We start from the raw sequence: 16,779 nt of genomic DNA, 5'->3' as shown, positions 1-16,779 counted from the left end.
CCACGCATTAGAAATCCTGCTTTCGGTTCCACTGATTTTACCTGGTAGAGCAACTAACTAATTTCAATATTGATTATTTGAATGAATGAGAAAAGAAATTACTAATTTGCTCTATGAAATGTCCACATTGAAACAGTCAGTCTGTGTAAGAAATTGAAATCTGAATCTTTAGCCCCTTGTTTAAGTATCAACATTGGTGCAAATGATTTTTCTGTTGATTCAGTAGTCATTTCAATTTTACTCTCAACTAAGCGTACTACAAATTTTATATCTCTACAGTTCAACAACTGGCACGAGCCCATTGTTAAACAGGCATCTGAGACAAGTACACTTTCCTATCTGCTGGGTACACTGATAATTTGTGGTGTGAAGCCTGCCCTTGCCTCCGCTTTTAAAATCCCTTTTTTTAATCTGTGAATTTAAATGGAGCAGCTTTTCTGGGTGTCAGGAAAAATTTTACCATTTGTGGTGAAGCACAAGCGCCGGAGTCCAGGATGTCTTATGCTGAGGATGTTTGCTGAAGCTGAACTCATTGAGGAGGAAGGAGGGATCCATCAATACGGCGTTCTGTGCACGATGTCACCTCAAATCCGAAGCAGCAGCCCTTGAAGATAGTGTTATACACTGCAGAGAGATAACTTGCCCTAAATAATTGGGAGAGTGGGAAGAGAGAGGGGAGAGATAAGGTCAAACAGGCATATGTGAGCACGCTATTAGATCATTAATCAGAAACAACAAAATAAGCCTATATCCACCCAAGTGCTGATTCTTAGAAGACCAAGTAAGTTGTTGCTGACCATCCAAGGTCTGCATTTATCAGCCCTGGCACCGGTGTGTCTACAGGCCTGCAAGATTTAGTAAGGTAGCTCTGGCATGGAGATCCAGAGATTCTCACTGACCTGAAGACAGTTACTCATCAGGTGGACAACAGCGGGCGAAATGAGTTTTTCTAAATATAATTACAGCAACGGAAAAAACCTTATTTTACATGCAAGATGCGTTTTCGTGACTTTGCTGCCTCGTTATAGTGTAGGAGCGCCACACAGCTAAGCTGCTGGTGTGTAAACAAAGATGAATACCAGGGGTCGGGGTCAGAGTGTGCATCATTATGCGTAGGTGGATACGCTTTGATGTACTTACGCATCATCTCAGTTGTGATGGAGAACATGCATTCCCACGTCAGTCCTCAGGGTTGGAATAACCACAATGAAGCAGAGCCCAAAGAGGATGAGTATGCCAGTCCTGTATCGAGAAGCAAGACTTTTAAGTATATATACACACACACTTGTTTAGAAATGGTTTTCTGTGAGTTTATTTTATACAAAATGGACAAAGTAGGCAGACCTCATTCTACAGTTTACAAAAATAAATTCACAGGCAAGCAAGACTCCACACCCTCAGGGTAAACAGGTGTGCTGCCGAGCACTCAACAACATAATCTCATTAAGCACATGCACACCCGCAGGAATGTGCACACGCGCACACACACACACTTATTTATGTACAAAGCACCTGAGATACAATAGCTGCCATGGGGCTAATTTGAATTCTGAAATAGTGTTTTTACATCGAGAGAATATAATAAGAATAATTGTTCCTATTGTTAACACAGTTGTCAGATCAGCCACTGTGTTTTCCATAAGAATTACCTGCACTGAATCCAAACCTGTCTGGTATCAAGTGAGCACCTGGGGGCAAAACACCGTGAATATGGTGTTTTAAGAAAACCTTTTGTTGTTTTTACCTGAGGCGATACAGATTTCAGCTCATTATTTAAAAACTATGAAAACAAAGGGGTCCGTAACACAGCTTGACAAAATAACATTTGTAAAGCAATTGGAGATCACAAAATAGACCAGTGCCCCGTACAAAAAAAAAAAAAAAGGGAATCATTCTTTGTGTTGGAGTATAACAAGTTGAAACAAGTGCATCCTTTTTTTTAGCTTTCATCTCTATCAGTTTTCCCCTCAACAGTTAATTAGCCACAGATTGTGACGTGTCAGTTTCAGTTACAAAGTGCCAACAGAAAGGAAGTGCACCTAAGTGGAAAGTCCCACATCCAAAAATCCAAGAGAAATTCCCGTGTTTAATTTTGTGTTTTTCCATTGCAAACTTTGGATGCCTGTGGAGGGATCTGTCTCTTAATGAAAAGTGAATCCAACGAAGACTTATTTCCTGAGTGTCAGCATGGCATTGATGTCCCACAGCAGGTTCCTCATCTGATCCATCAGAACTTTCATCTCCTGGTTCTTCTGACGTACCTTCTGCAGATCAAACAAAAGGCATGACATCCATTAGTGGCACGAAGCATTTTACAATTCTTCAAACCTGCTGCAATCAGGACAGAAAAAACACAAGATTTTCTGTCTTCATAAATGACATTTGCTTGGTCCCTAGTATTGGGAATTAAACACTGTTTTGCCTTTGCCAAGCTCTGATGTAGTCGGTAAAGTAAAAGGCTTGGTCTGCCGCAGGTAAATTTTCCTCTATTTTGTTACTGGGTGCCTGGTGGCAAACTCTTGACTCGCCTGTAAACAACCTACTAGAAAATCAGGTCTAAGGTTTACGAAAACAGAATAAAAAGAACACTCAGTAAATTTACTTGGGCTGCATGCTGTATAATGGGATTTTTTTCATTACTCCTTCAGCACCAAGCAGCAGTGTCTTAGTCCCATATCAGCACTGCCACCTAGAGGCTTTGGCTGGGGATTTTTTCCCCTCAACAGTCAGACTTGGTGTTGCTCAGAGACACCGTTCATATGTTGTCATTTAAACCTTTTTTGTCCCTTTATTAAAAAATATAACAGGTATTGGCCTGTTTGGATTTTAATGTCAAAACAATCTCTGTCAAATGTCAAATGACAGGTAGTTACCACATGCACGTAGACTGGTGTTATTTTACAAGAGGCAGCAGTGAAGGAAGGACCTTTACTCTACACTTGTAACTATTAGAATGTTTGGCATTACACAGAATATGCCAACTTAAAAGGTAAAATAAAACAAGAAACAATCTGACACCACAGCAAGAATGATGTGACACTACCTGGATGCGAAAATGTACATGTTAAAGAAATGGGAATAATTATCTGATGTTACTTTAGACGAAGAAAACAGAAACACACCTCTAGAACTTCTTTTCTCTCTTGGTTGACAGCAGAACTGCAGGGCTCCACTCTGACAGAAGACAGCTCGTCTCCAACATATGGCACAAGCTGAAGACATAGAAGGCATACAAAGAAGTTTTAAATGGCTCATATTCTCTTCCTTTGTAAGAATGTGACACATACATAAAGAAAAAGCAGAAATGCAGATGAAAGATGGTCTATATTCAGCATATTTTATCTTGGTTATTAAAAGGCCAACACACATTTAACATGATATCCAAAAAGAAATTTAGAATTTCCTCCTAACCTCTGCTGGCCCCTCCTGCAGGTCAGCAGTCATCTCCACGCAGCGTTCGTAGAGAAGTCGAAGCTTTCGAAAGAGCAGGGCGAGTTGACGCAGGTGTTCCTGGAGCTTACCAAAGCGGTCCTGGTACATCGCCTGGCTCTGAGTCACACCATTAGGAAGCTGCATCAAAGACACATGTCACTTATCAGTTGAAAAGTTGTTGAAATTTTTTGTTTATATGGCTGTTAATGAGTAGATAGAGAGCAGTTGTCAGTAGGCAAATTCAGTTTTTCATGTCAACAGATATAAATTTGATGATATAATTTAAATGTTTATTAAAAAAAAAAAAAAAAAAACACAGGCATCTGATTGTGAAAATAAATACTTGAGTATGAGAGAAAAAGCAGCACTACTGTGGCTGTCTGGCTCCCAGTACTTGCGTGGGCCAGGGCTGCTGCACTGAACATACTGCATGACAAACAGGAGTCACACAATGTTGCTTTCATTGATTGAAAATGAAATGTAGGTCAAGCTGAAACTAGCAAATAATTCAACAACCGTCTGGTAATGATGGAAGAGAGTTCACAACCTGCTGCGGGGAATAAGAGCTGCACTCGATAAAAAAAATTTAAAAAAATACAGTTTGGAGAGACTTTGGGTTTTGTAGATATATTCAAGCAGCGCAAGCCAATGTGTCTCATTTGTATTGGTTTGCCATTTGCACAAAAATAGATGGGTGAATAGTTTTGACCAATATATTTTGGCCAATTTGTACAGCACAAGACAGCAGACATATTTTATTGTCATGTATACTGTAATGCAAAAGTTAATCCTAGAAAATATTAAGTTAGATATAAGCATGTAGATGATCATCTATCAAGCCTTGATAAAGAGGCATTTCAGCACGAGTGGTTTTGATGTCGCTCATTTACTGAGTTTTCAACTCAAGAAAAAAAACCCAACTCACTCAGTTTAATGGACAAGGACAAGCTGGAAGAGGTCAGTGATAAACTGAGAAACACAGTAAGAGACAATTAGAGACACAAGTCAGGTGTAGGTGGAAGAATGAGTAAGACAGATGCTGACAAGCATGCCAAGTAGATTCACCAGAAAAGAAGACAGCGCAAATGCAGACTGACAGAGGATAGAAGAACCTTCCGAGCCCAAAAGGTAAATGCCAAAACCTCCCAGGAGACAGTGTTAAAAAAAAAACAAAAAAAACAAAACACCTTATATTCAGGTTTTTCTCAAACAAATTAAAATTTAAAAAACCCGAACCCATTTTATGCACATGAATTGTGATGAATTATGACAGCGAATAACTAGTGATTAGTTTTAATGGCAGACGGAGAGCTAGCGTTAACTATTTACTTAATCAATTTATGACCTTAATGGAAATCAATCCAGTTTTTCCAGTCATATGCAACAACAATGTGATGTTACAGAGATAATAGGTGATTAAAAAGTGATTCAAAAACAACAACAAAAAACCCCACAGGCTCTAAAAGTTAAACTTTTGTGGGGAGAAAAAATAATAATTATTTAATTAAATAAATAAATAAATAAATATAGAAAAATTCCAAAACATATTATCGAGGCTTCTAACCTTCTTTGAGGTTTTATGTATAATTCAATACAAACAAAAACTACCATAGGTGCTCAGAGTCAAAGGTTCGATCATAAATGCTTTTGAAGTTATGAGTAGAATATTGATGAGAAGTGTTTGTTGAGACGGATCAAGCCTCTACAACTAGCTGATACTGTAAGACGCCCTGCCATTACCTGTGTGGCTCGTGTGATCTGGAAGATCTCCATGGTGCGGGTAACAATGTCCTGGACGGTCTCCTGTCCTATCCGACAGAGGAACACTGGGGAGATCTCTCTCAGCGCTCCCTGAGGGGGCATTGGCTGCTGACCCTGGGCTGAAGCCGCTCCGGGGGGCAGGTGGGGCTGCTGCTGAGGGGGCATCCCTGCCATACCTGGCTTCTGAGGTAACGAAGCTGCCATAACGGCACAACCTGTAGGAAAGGGATGTGACTGAGCCTAGAAATTGTTTGATGAAAGCCATAAACACAAGCGACCCCAACAACTACAAAGTTATTTAGAGGGATTGCATGTTCACGAAAAATCTAAGAAAATGCAATGGAGTGTTTACTTGTGCATTTAATTGTAGGCACATTTTTTATGTTAAAAAGTGTTGAGGTGAAGTTGAATAAACTTTCTCTATATATTCCTCACAGATTTACTCTTTTCTAGATAAAGGCATCAATTATTTGTTTTCATATAATTGCCACCACAATTACCCCTGATACTTGTGCCAAATTCACATACATTTTTTCAATTGCTCAAACTGTAATGGGTTCAAGAAATTCTCAAATGAAGCACCTCAAAGCTGTACAGAAGTGTGATTGTGGAGTGAAAGCACCCTCATTGTCACCCTGTTAACCACTCAGGACAAACCACAGTTTTAAGCCGTTAACATTTAATACGATGTGCTACACGGCATCTGCCACACACCAACTGCAGAAGATCACTAAAGCAGCTCAGACAAAAAAAAATGTTCACAGCTGTACACGCCAATCTTTGAAGAATGTAAATGAAACCGCGTTTTGAATGACTGCGGGACAGAGGTTAGCATCAGCGGCTAGCCCGGTTAGCGCAAACAATAGGGACACACGCAGAGGCGTGCTAGCTAGTTAGCGTATAGCTAGCTAAATACGTGGCGACGAAGAGAGAAAACCCTTCTTACCTGATTCCACAATGCCCTTCGGTTGGATGCTCTTTCTCTTTCTAATATCCCCTTACTTCAATTTAGTGCCTGTAAAAGTATCAGTCTATTGATATAAATATGACTTTAAATTATACATTATGATATCTTTCCGCTGCCGAGTTTCGGAAAGCTTATGCACTCAGAGCGGAAGCGCGTCCGTGACGTCACTTCCTGGAGGGAAGCTGGAGCCGGAAGTTGTTGGGTGACTATTAATTTAAAGAACAATTTGCAATTGATGGCGGAAGTATTTTAAATGAAGCTAATCGATTATTTTCATAGGCTCAAAAACTGACTTATTATCAGTACATTAACTATATCAGTATATTAGTATAATGTACTTTGAATTACCACAAGCTAGTTCTTTATCATTAGATACATATTATAGTTATTGTATAAATGTAAAAACTGTTTGTCTTCAATTTAAATCTTAATCTTTAAATTAGCTGGCAGATAAATATAGTAGTAAGGAGCAGTACAAAGAGGTCTGTTAAATATATCAAATATAAAACTACAATTGATTAAGCGAACTTAGTTACACTCCCATTCTGCATAGTATCATAACATATAATGCCCGTTAGTGTGAGAATAATAAAACAAATTTTTTCCAATTTTGCTAACATTGTTTGTATTCAGTACTATAGAGCTGCAGACAACCCAGTTTTGTTTGAACTCAAACAGTTAAAAAATACAGACCTATCAAGGTATAACTGCAGAAGGAAAAAAAGGCACGCAATGATGGACATAAATAAAGGTTGCATGTGTTAGAGTTTTTATTTGCCTTTCAGGTCAGCCAGACCAAAGAGACTGAATGACGGCAAATTGGTAAGCATTCATGTGTTCAGCTGCTTTTTCATTTGTTAAATCAATGTAGCTGTCTTCACATGAAATACACAAAAAGTTGTATTTTTTGTACTTTAAGGAAGTTCATCTAGTGGTTTAGTTTGAAAAGGGCCTTTGTGAACTTTAATGTTTAAAAATGGCCACATCAGCATGATACTAAATAGCATTAAGATAAATTGGTCATAATCTAATATGACCGAAAACAAAAGTAATAAGTATTATCGGTAATATTTCTGTTAAAAAAATTGCATGCTGAGATCATTTACATTTAAGCCTTAATAGATCTGCCAGCAACTGAAAATGGTTAAAGGGTAATAAATTGGTTCATTAAATTAACCCTTTTAATAAGTTATGGCTAATGAAGTATTTAATGCCTCAATTTAAAACTCCCATTTGTCACCCTTTGTTTGATTTTGAAACAATTTCCCCCCAAATTGGACAATTTTAAGTGAACTTCAAGATGATTCTTTTCAGATGAAATGTGTGCTTCTCCTCCGCCTAACTACATTCTCTCCTTCTTTATGATGGTGGTATAGTGGGTTTCAATTCCTTCCACTTGCAAGAGCAATAAAATGTTACTGAATGCAATAAGTAAATCTCATCCAATAAAACATGTCAAACCAAAAGGGACCACGTAGCACTAAGATGAGGAGGAGCGCAATTCAGAGTTTAGTGTTTAAATGTCATGCAAAAGAAGATGGGTGGGAGGAGCCAGACACATACACGTTAATGTGTAACAATAACTAATGTTTCAGCAACTGTGGAAGGGATGACATGGGACATTGGGTTATCTGAAAGATAAACTGAAATGAGCGATACCAGGAAATATTCAGCCTGGAGATCACAGTTGATAAAGCACCACAATGGGCACGTTGTGATTTCAAAGCACCTAAAGCATCCCGCTACAGGAACACATTTACTTCCTATCTCTTTGACTTTGAGATAGTTTGATGATTACGGTGGCGTAGTGGGTTTCATTTGTGCCACAGTATTGCTCTTAACTGTAAAATAATTAATGAGCACATAGGTTTACCTGAAGACTTTGTATAAAATTGGCATCAAAAGCTAAAATATCAGAGGGGTATATTCTTTTTATGCCTGCTTCAGTTATACCAACACCTCCTTTGGCTGCATGGTAACAGGTGAGGTGATTTCAAATGTGCATTATTCACTAAATCCTCATCACAATAATCCAATCATGAGAGTTTATAATGAACGATACTTGTGTTAGCCACGTAACATCTATCTATCCATTGTCCTTTTTGTTGGTTATCTGTTTTTTCCGTTTATATCTCATCCTGGTTGAAAGTGAAAAATTTAATGTGAATAGGAAGCTTTTCGTTTCCAATTAAAATGCTACGGGCAAGCAGCAGCTGACATTCGTCGACTAAAGTAAGGATTTCAAGTTGTTAGGACATAAATTGCTGTTACTAAAAAGTTTCACTGTAATAATTATCATAATGAAAATATAACCATAACAATTTGAGTTGTAGCAATAATATCAAATTGTGGTCACTAAAAAGCACAGTAGAAGCTTTAATAATCACATATTATGAATCAAGTTTGACTAGTAAAGGAAAAAATAACAGTCTTGAAAACAATCTTTAGTAACACAAAGTTGTAGTTTGAGCACAGAAGAAAGTTTTTGTGATTTATATGGCACCAACAGTGTTGCACGTATTTGAGGAGACCACAGATTTCAAAGTTGCACACAGCACATCCAGTCCAGTGGATATAAATTTTAACAGTCCAGGCAAAGAAACGTATGTCAGTATGGATATTTTTGCGTAGCACTTCCTGATGCCTAACCTCATTATCAGCATCATTGTTATGGTGAGCCAGCAGGTATAAAAGGACACAGAGAGAGGTGGGGAAAACCATAGAGCTCAGGGGGAGCAACTGAAAACCAAGATGATGAAAACAGGGATGCCTGTCCGCTGTTTCTTTTTGACCTGCATGTTGCTCTGCAGTACTGAGGTAAGAGACGCTGAAACCTGGCAGAGAATATGTGAAACTTATGACCCGAGATTAAATTCAGTTAATCTTCTCCAAACTGACTGAATCAGTGATTTGTGTGGGTTTTCACCACAAAGCTTAGCTGACTCTTGCTCTTTCTTTTATCTTAAATGTGGTTGCATTCAAATTAACCAGAGGTAAATTTAACATTTAAATGCATTTCAAAGTCTATGCAGTTGGGAGGTTCCAGAATGGGTTGTATTTGCCAGAGAAAACAAAAGTCTGTCTTCTTTACAGAACTATTGTGTATAAAAATGAGGGCTAGATTAATGAATTACAAATGCAAATTTAAAAAATGTTATTACATTCTTGACTTTTAAGAGAAACTTTGGTTATTTAACATGACATCGTTGGATGCACCGAATTATAAAAAACAAAAAAAAAAAAACAAGTTTTCCTCTGAAAACTTCCAAACTTTTAAAGTTAAATTGTTATATCAGCTGCCTCAAATCTACTTTTCGGCGACTGGAGAATGTATTTATATTTCCTCCGCTGTCACAATTCTGTGAAACTGAATTTATCAGACCTGCTTTATTTTGTCAGCCATCACTAATCCTTTCTTTTGCCATTGGGAGCTGCTCGGTGTCAGCCGCGGGGGGTGTTCCCATTTTCTGACAGACTGGATGTTTCTGGGTCTGAACTAAAGGGGAGATGAAACGCAGAAAAAGAGATAGATGTGGATACGGCGCAGACATTCAGTGGGCAATTATGACACAGCGTGTACGCAGGAAAAAGGTACTGTAAGGCTCTGTCAACCACAGTCACATGCAAAGCATATTCAGCTGGAACGGCAGGTGCTTGACCAGCTTTGAATGATTTGTGAAACACAGAGACTCTACTACAGGAAGGCTTTATCTGGGGAACAGATTGGAAGTATGATACAGACAGGAAATACTGACAGTAAATGTCGGCACTGGCACTGAGTGAGCGAGCGTACAGAGTGTGGGGCAGGAATTAAATTTATTTTCAAGTACTACAGCTGCTTTATCTTCTCATTATTGTTATCATGTTAGAATAAAGTTCATGCCTAATACTATCTTGGATCATATATAGTCACATTTTCTTTCTTCATGGGTTTACATGTGTTTATTCACTTATTTGTCATTGGATCTGGCCATGCATATAGTTCTGGGGTTTGGTATATTTATGATTTCGGCTGACTCTCCTGGACAGTGGAATCAGAGCACTAAAGTTCTCTCTGAGCATTTTGAAAGTCTTTGGGTTAATTGGTGACTCTAGATAGCCCGAAGGCCTGAGCGTGAATGGCTATTTCTCTGCGTGTTGACTGGTGACCTGTCTGCGGTGTGCTCCGCTCTGAGCCAGCGTCGCCCGGGAGTGGCTCATGATAACTAACAAAGGTTCAAACGAGAAGTTATTGGGACAATTATAATGCTGTTCAATGGTGACATATGTTTTTATTGTGCTCAATTTAAATCTTATTCCCCTCACACGCATGAGAAGATACTTTGTATGTGTGTGTGTCTACTGTGATTGTGACCTTCAATGCAAAATGCTCTTTTCTCTCACAGGGACAAAGCACAACAAATATGACCGTAACAATGGCCAGCACCGAACCTACAGCAAACACATCACAACCTGTCTCCATCTCCACTCAAGAGATCTCCACCTTCTCCAGTTCTACTCCAATCTCAGGGGCAACTACCACCTCTGGCTCCACCTCTGCTGTCACCACAAAGACCTCCACTACCTCACACCAGAACGACACGTCATCTGGAACGAACCAGAACTCTGGAACGAACCACAACTCTGGAACGACAGCATCCACCATGCAGCCCTCTCCGACTGGGAGCACCGCACCCAGCAGTACCGTGGCTGAAGGTACAACAGCTTCAGGAGCGTCACCTGTTTTGTTCGGCTGTTACGGTCAAATGCTGCTGCCCGTCATGTCAATCCTGATCTACAGCTCACAGGGCTGAAAATCTACAACCTCCAATGACTCAGGCTGCATTTCAAGGAACTGGCCTTTACAGAAAATCCATAAATCCTGTTTAAGTATATGAAGGTAAAAAGGTCACATATTAACCATTCTATAATATAAATATTTAATCTTTGGCAGTTTGGGCTTTTTCTATGACAGTCGCATATTTAGCATTATAATGCTTTGTTTGTATTTAGCTTTTTTCGATATAGCCTCACAGTCTTTTTAAATGATGTGTAAAACTATAATTCTAATGTTCAAACTAAAAATGATTCAAACATTTTACAAAATGCTGAATGTAAACAGAGGAGATGGAATTTCTATGCCTTTTCTATGTGGATTAAAATGAAAATAAAAGTGAAATGGGGTTCTAAATCTATTCTTTATGCTAAAACAAAACACAAATTAGCAGCCGGGAGGCAAAAAGACATTTCAAACAATTAGATTTATCTTAAAAGAACTTTGGATACACACAAACTGATAGCAATGGCACAAGTACAACTGAGATCTCATTTGCATTTTGGCTTTTCTATGAAAAAAATAAGGAAATTCAGTTTATTCAAGCGTGGTATTCAAACTGGGATGTTTTCTTCAAGTCACCTTCAAGACTCTGATTTGTTTTTCTCCAATGGGTCTGCCTAAGGACAGTCTCAGACATGACAGGTATTAATTCAAATCTATTTAAATAACTTTGTCTGTATGTAAAAATCGGTTTGGTAAAATATAGTGTTCAGATTGTCATGTTGTGCGATTTATTGAAAACTGAAAAAACTGGCATAATATCAGAAGTGAAAATATTTTAGGCATCAAGAAAAACGTATTTAAAGTAAAAATCGATGACGAATCACAGAGCTCTATTATCAGATACGTATTTGACCTCAAAGAGAGCCAGCCCAGAGTTGAGCAATTAGGACTTTTGCTGCAACTCATTTAAAAATATGAAGTATTAAAAAAAAGTTTCTTAACCTTACTGACAGGATAAAAGTATGCAGTTGGAGGAACTTAGATTTGGTGTCTTTACCACCCAGTCCACACAGATTTTATTTGGTTTAGTGCAAGTTTTTGCATTGTGGTCAACCATCAGTGGGGAGGAGACTGAGGCCAGACTTCCTGAAAGTAAACCAGTACCAGGTGAATAATCTGAGCACCTTATAAAAGCTCATGCTCTGGAAATGCACTTTGCAAAACTAAGACTTGAAGCAAGGACACGCATACGACTTAAAGAGGTTTTAAACCCGCTCCAACTTTCTGTTTGTCTTGGGGAGGAAATCAGCTCTCATCCAAAATGAAATCCAGTGTCCTGGGGCTGTTTTTACTGGCTCTGCTGGGATTTGTCTGCACTGAGGTAAAACTAATTTAATGCAGGTAAAGAGAGCGATGCACATGAAGCCAGAAAAGAAGTGAACTATAACTGATTCTGATTGAACTGGTCATTTTCAGTCACAGTGGTTAAAGAACAATAAAAAAAACAACCTGTAAACTACTATTATACTACTTTTATCGTAGATTAAAAATAATATCTGAGATAAATGAATAAGTTCACCCAAATATGCCACGATTCAGCCTAATGAAATGGCAATTTTAATCATTTTTCTTTTTTTTTTTGTATTTTCGCCCTCTATTGTTCATTAAGAATGGATTTTTGATAAATACAATATAAATACAGTTTTGAAACAGAAACTTGGTTTTGTGAATATTTTTATTAAATATATATAAAATATTGAGCTGTCCGTTACAGTGGTTTGTTACATCATTGTTGGGTTTTGTCTGTCCTTTCAATCTCCTCATAGGACGATAGCATGGTCAGCAGTGAAACAGGCAGTTCCACAACCACGACCAAACCCTTTACAGACATATCCACCGATACTGCCATCAGTAATGCCACCATTGTGCCCACCGACACAGGTTACATGTCCAGCATGACAACAAAGAACGGACAGAGCCGCATCTTCACCTCTGTCAGCCTGCTGCTTGGATGTTTTTCTCTTCAAGCACTTTGGCAGTGAGTGCTCTCTACAGATTCACAGTCAGAGCTCGCCCACTTGTATATCTGAGCTGCATGCAGAAAGTTTAGTCTTTTAGGAAATACTTTTTGAGCTGTTTGTCTTTAACAAAATAGTGCTTTATGATTAAATTGATTAACAGGTGAATGTGGAAAAAGTCAGTCTATCAATGTTTAGCAGGAGTCACAGCGTGCATTCATATGGGATAGAAAAACAGCAGCAGCCCAGAAATCATTATGAGTTTAAGCATGTTTATTTTTATTTTAAGGAATTATACTGTTGGCACATTTGTTGTCTCCTTTGAAACTATTTATTTAATCAAACGTAGTCAACATATGTAAATATAATATTACATAAAATCTCTTTTTCCTTGTCATGTCAAGCTGTAGTTGTGTTGTCTTTATTTCGATAGTTTGTGTCTGTGTGTGTGTTAATATAATTACCTGCACACAGAAGTAAAACGGGGTAATGTGCATGCACAATAAACACTGAATAAACAGAACGGACATTTCACATATAAATTCCCTGACTATTACCAATATGTAATACCAGGTTTGAGTCACGTTTATTCATCAGAATGAAAATAAAAAGAGCATCCGTGTTGCAAAAACTAATAGAGATTAAAACTAAATGCTTCACCACACAGGATATGAATGATGGATATGCTCAGTCTCTTTGGTCCGACAGGTTTTTTTGGCACAACACACCACGGACAATAGTCGCTCAGGGTATTATGCTGTGTGGTAAAATAATATTTGGGAAATCAGGGCAGAGAGATAGATCTTATTCAAGAGGGAAGGTTTTGCTGCGCTAAGGTACACAGAGCCAACACCCAAACACAGAGGCCTCTTACATACACCGAAAATGAGAAATGAGAATTTTTACGCTAATTAAAAAAAAAAAACAAACAAAAAACAAAAAAAACACTCAGACATCTCACATAACAGAGCTAAAGACCATTACTGCAGGATACAATGGCCCGCTTAGTTCATGAAAGAAGAGGAGGATGAAAAGGTCAACAAACAGTGAGTCAGCATGTACAGTGAAAACGATATCACTGCTTAAAAACCACATCTTTCTGATAGGATCATCTGGCGTAATGTTAAAAGGCGCTAAGCAAAGGGGAAAATTCATTTCTGACAAAATATATAAATAAATAAATCAAAGCGGTAAGGCTGGCCTCTGCACAAGATGAATTCAATTACACTTAAAACGTTTAAATTTCTGTCAGTTCAAAAGAAACAAAAGTGAAACTGATGGCGGCACTGAGCTCAGAGAACAAAGAGACACTTAAGCTGTGCGAGCTGACCTATCAGCTCCTGTACTTCATCAAGGTTATATTGTGTTTTAGAAATAATTTCTTAGGAGAAATGCCTTTAGTCCTTTTGATACACCACTGGAACAATAGGACGGGGCTACTCAAAGAGCTGTATTACATTATATTAAATTATATTACATGATACATAAAGCATCAGTCAGTTGAATGAGTGGGCACGTACTTAAAAGACTAAGCAGGTCCAGTCAGTGACAGAATACATTAAAACTCTCATTTCCTGGACGCCGTGGTGCTCGATAAGACTGTACACAGAAAACATGCTGCTCAGAAAGACAAAGAGACAAATCAAGGTCAGTGTTGAGATATATATATCTACGCACACCGCCTTGAGCAGGAGCAGGTGATAAGCCATTAAAAAGGGTTAGAGTTTCTTCTTTACAAATTAAACCCAAAGTCAGGTTCAAGGAAGTAAGATGACCTTTATCCTCCGACTCAATCCCTGATGTGGAAATGGGATTGTCAAGCTATTTTTGTATTAGTCTTTTCGACCTTGGGGAACAAAGCCAAATAAAAATGTTATCTTTATGATTAATCTCAGCGTCTCAGTTCATTGGACCAAACTGTTGACCATTACTAATAGTTCACTCATTGTTTTTCATTTATTTCTATCACAGCAGGAATTTTTCAAAGAATGCCATGTACCATTATTACGGTTAAGAATTAAACAAAGTTGACAGTGCATGAATATATATATCAAATATAACAGTAAAGAGGTTTCTTATGATAGGAGAATGAATTCTTATAACTAATGTATATGCTCATGTCCACAGTAAGTAATAATTTAGTGAAGCATTTTATTAGCCCATTGAATGCGTCAATGTCAGTACAGAAAGTTTATGTAAATGTAGAATGCCACCGACAGACACATGCCCCTAACTCCTCCTAAACCTGCACGTCATGAAATAGAGCTGTGATGATGTATGAAAGAGAACACAGAGCATCCACTCATCTCAGAGAGATTTTCCAAACGAAGGACTTCCAGAGACCATCAGCCTACTTCGTCTCATCGCTGCCTCCCCTCCACTATCCACCATGAAGACACCAGCTCTGGGATTTCATGTTCTGGTTCTGCTGACATTAGTTCAGGTAACTACACAAACTCAGAAATGACCACATCAAACTTACGTGGAAGAGCTGAGTTTTCTACGTAATTAATAAACCATCAAATCTTTTTTTTTTTTTCTTTTTAAAACCATTTTATTGCAGATGCAGAATAATTTTTGGGGGCATTTTTCTTAATATATAATCACAAAGGTTCAGTTTTTATGAACGTCCTTTTTAACCATTTATCAGCACATTTTTGTATGTAAATGCAGGAAAAGAAAATCTCTGTGGATAATTATGAACTTCATGTTGATATCAAAGTGGTGCTAATGTATTATCATTTGATGGGAAAAAAAACAAGTATTCAGTTAAGAAATCCCTTCATGTTCAAATGAAGTTGGATGGTAAGTAGAACGAAAACAAAACACTACTTTTTCTTTTTCTGCTATTTCAAAGGGGGTCATGAAATTTGATTTTAGGTTTTGCTGTTTGAAAGAGATGAAATACTTTTTGTCAAAGGAAGCACAGAACTATTCAACATGTTCAATAGTTCTGGACTTCCTTTGACAAAATGTTCATCTGTAAAACTTTATAACTGGGATGTTTTTTTCTTTCTTGCGTGCCTGGAATCATGATTAGTACCAGTTTTTGTCTTCTTTTAGTGCAGCAGTACATTTATAAACCGTCAGCTGAGGTCATTTTCCACTTTATTCTGAATTCAGCTGACCCTCCCTAAAAGGATCTGTTCCCCCTGTTCTCACTCAGACCTTCACCACAACTACAGCTGACTCCATGAGCCGGACAACCAGAGCTCCGACCGCTACAACCGGTATGACAACTCCCAGGCCCACTACAGCCATGTCACCAACCACTACAACCGCAACACCAAGAACAACGACAACTGTGACACCAACCACCACTACAACTGTGAGAACAACCACTACAACAACTGTGAGACCAACTACTACAACAACTGTGAGACCAACTACTACAACAACTGTGAGACCAACTACCACTACAACTGTGAGATCAACCACCACGACAACTATGACACCAACTACTCCAACAACTGTAACACCAACAACCATAAAACCATCCACCACTACAACTGTGTCACCAACAAGTACAACTGTGATACCAACGGCTACAACAAAAATGTCACCAACCACTACAACTGTAATGCAAACCACCAGTACAACTGTGAAGCCAACAACTACAACTGTAACACCAGCTACTACAACAGCTGCTCCAAGCACTGCAAGGACAATAGCAACCACCCAACCCCTCACCAGGCACAATGGAGGCTCAGGATTCAAAGCTTCCCAGTTGTTTTCCTTTGTGCCATTGTTGCTGTACAAGCTGTGCTGTTGAGCAGTAAGTAGAAAAAATGTCTTAGAGAAAAAGGATCTGTTTCTACAATTCCTCTGTGTTATTGAGTGAT

The 16,779-nt window shown here is 38.3% G+C and overlaps 2 protein-coding genes and 1 long non-coding RNA gene across 3 annotated transcripts; 2 read left to right on the top strand and 1 right to left on the bottom strand.

Moving 5' to 3' along the window:
- Positions 1–1,295: 1,295 nt before the first annotated feature.
- LOC115051044 (mediator of RNA polymerase II transcription subunit 30) lies at positions 1,296–6,323 on the bottom strand. Its single transcript, XM_029514302.1, has 5 exons — positions 6,140–6,323; positions 5,173–5,408; positions 3,412–3,570; positions 3,123–3,212; positions 1,296–2,264 (listed from the first exon to the last, which is right to left on the bottom strand). The coding sequence occupies exons 2-5, from the start codon at positions 5,395–5,397 to the stop codon at positions 2,169–2,171; spliced, it is 570 nt and encodes a 189-aa protein (XP_029370162.1). The 5' UTR covers positions 5,398–5,408; positions 6,140–6,323; the 3' UTR covers positions 1,296–2,168.
- Positions 6,324–8,860: 2,537 nt separating this feature from the next.
- LOC115051265 (secreted 45 kDa protein-like) lies at positions 8,861–11,342 on the top strand. The gene is made up of 2 exons (XM_029514595.1): positions 8,861–8,977; positions 10,546–11,342. Exons 1-2 carry the CDS (start codon positions 8,912–8,914, stop codon positions 10,951–10,953), a joined length of 474 nt encoding a protein of 157 aa, XP_029370455.1. The 5' UTR covers positions 8,861–8,911; the 3' UTR covers positions 10,954–11,342.
- Positions 11,343–12,113: 771 nt separating this feature from the next.
- On the top strand, positions 12,114–13,340 carry LOC115050547 (uncharacterized). The gene is made up of 2 exons (XR_003841207.1): positions 12,114–12,300; positions 12,746–13,340. It is a non-coding gene; the product is annotated as an uncharacterized LOC115050547 (long non-coding RNA).
- Positions 13,341–16,779: the final 3,439 nt, after the last annotated feature.

The sequence above is a fragment of the Echeneis naucrates genome, chromosome 11, assembly GCF_900963305.1.
Source record: "Echeneis naucrates chromosome 11, fEcheNa1.1, whole genome shotgun sequence".
Classification (NCBI taxonomy): Eukaryota; Metazoa; Chordata; class Actinopteri; order Carangiformes; family Echeneidae; genus Echeneis; species Echeneis naucrates.
The sequence above is the reverse complement of the archived record's forward strand: the minus strand, read 5'-3'. Positions and strand labels throughout refer to the sequence as shown.

What these genes read in the sequence shown, in the direction of transcription:
- LOC115051044 (XM_029514302.1), bottom strand. Translation starts at nt 5,397, where the DNA reads ATGGCAGCTTCGTTACCTCAGAAGCCAGGTATGGCAGGGATGCCCCCT. An exon ending in AGATCACACGAGCCACACAG is followed by an intron (nt 3,571 to 5,172) that starts GTAATGGCAGGG and finishes TCTTTGATGCAG; the next exon opens with CTTCCTAATGGTGTGACTCA. An exon ending in TGCAGGAGGGGCCAGCAGAG is followed by an intron (nt 3,213 to 3,411) that starts GTTAGGAGGAAA and finishes CTATGTCTTCAG; the next exon opens with CTTGTGCCATATGTTGGAGA.
- LOC115051265 (XM_029514595.1), top strand. Translation starts at nt 8,912, where the DNA reads ATGATGAAAACAGGGATGCCTGTCCGCTGTTTCTTTTTGACCTGCATG. An exon ending in TGTTGCTCTGCAGTACTGAG is followed by an intron (nt 8,978 to 10,545) that starts GTAAGAGACGCT and finishes TTTCTCTCACAG; the next exon opens with GGACAAAGCACAACAAATAT.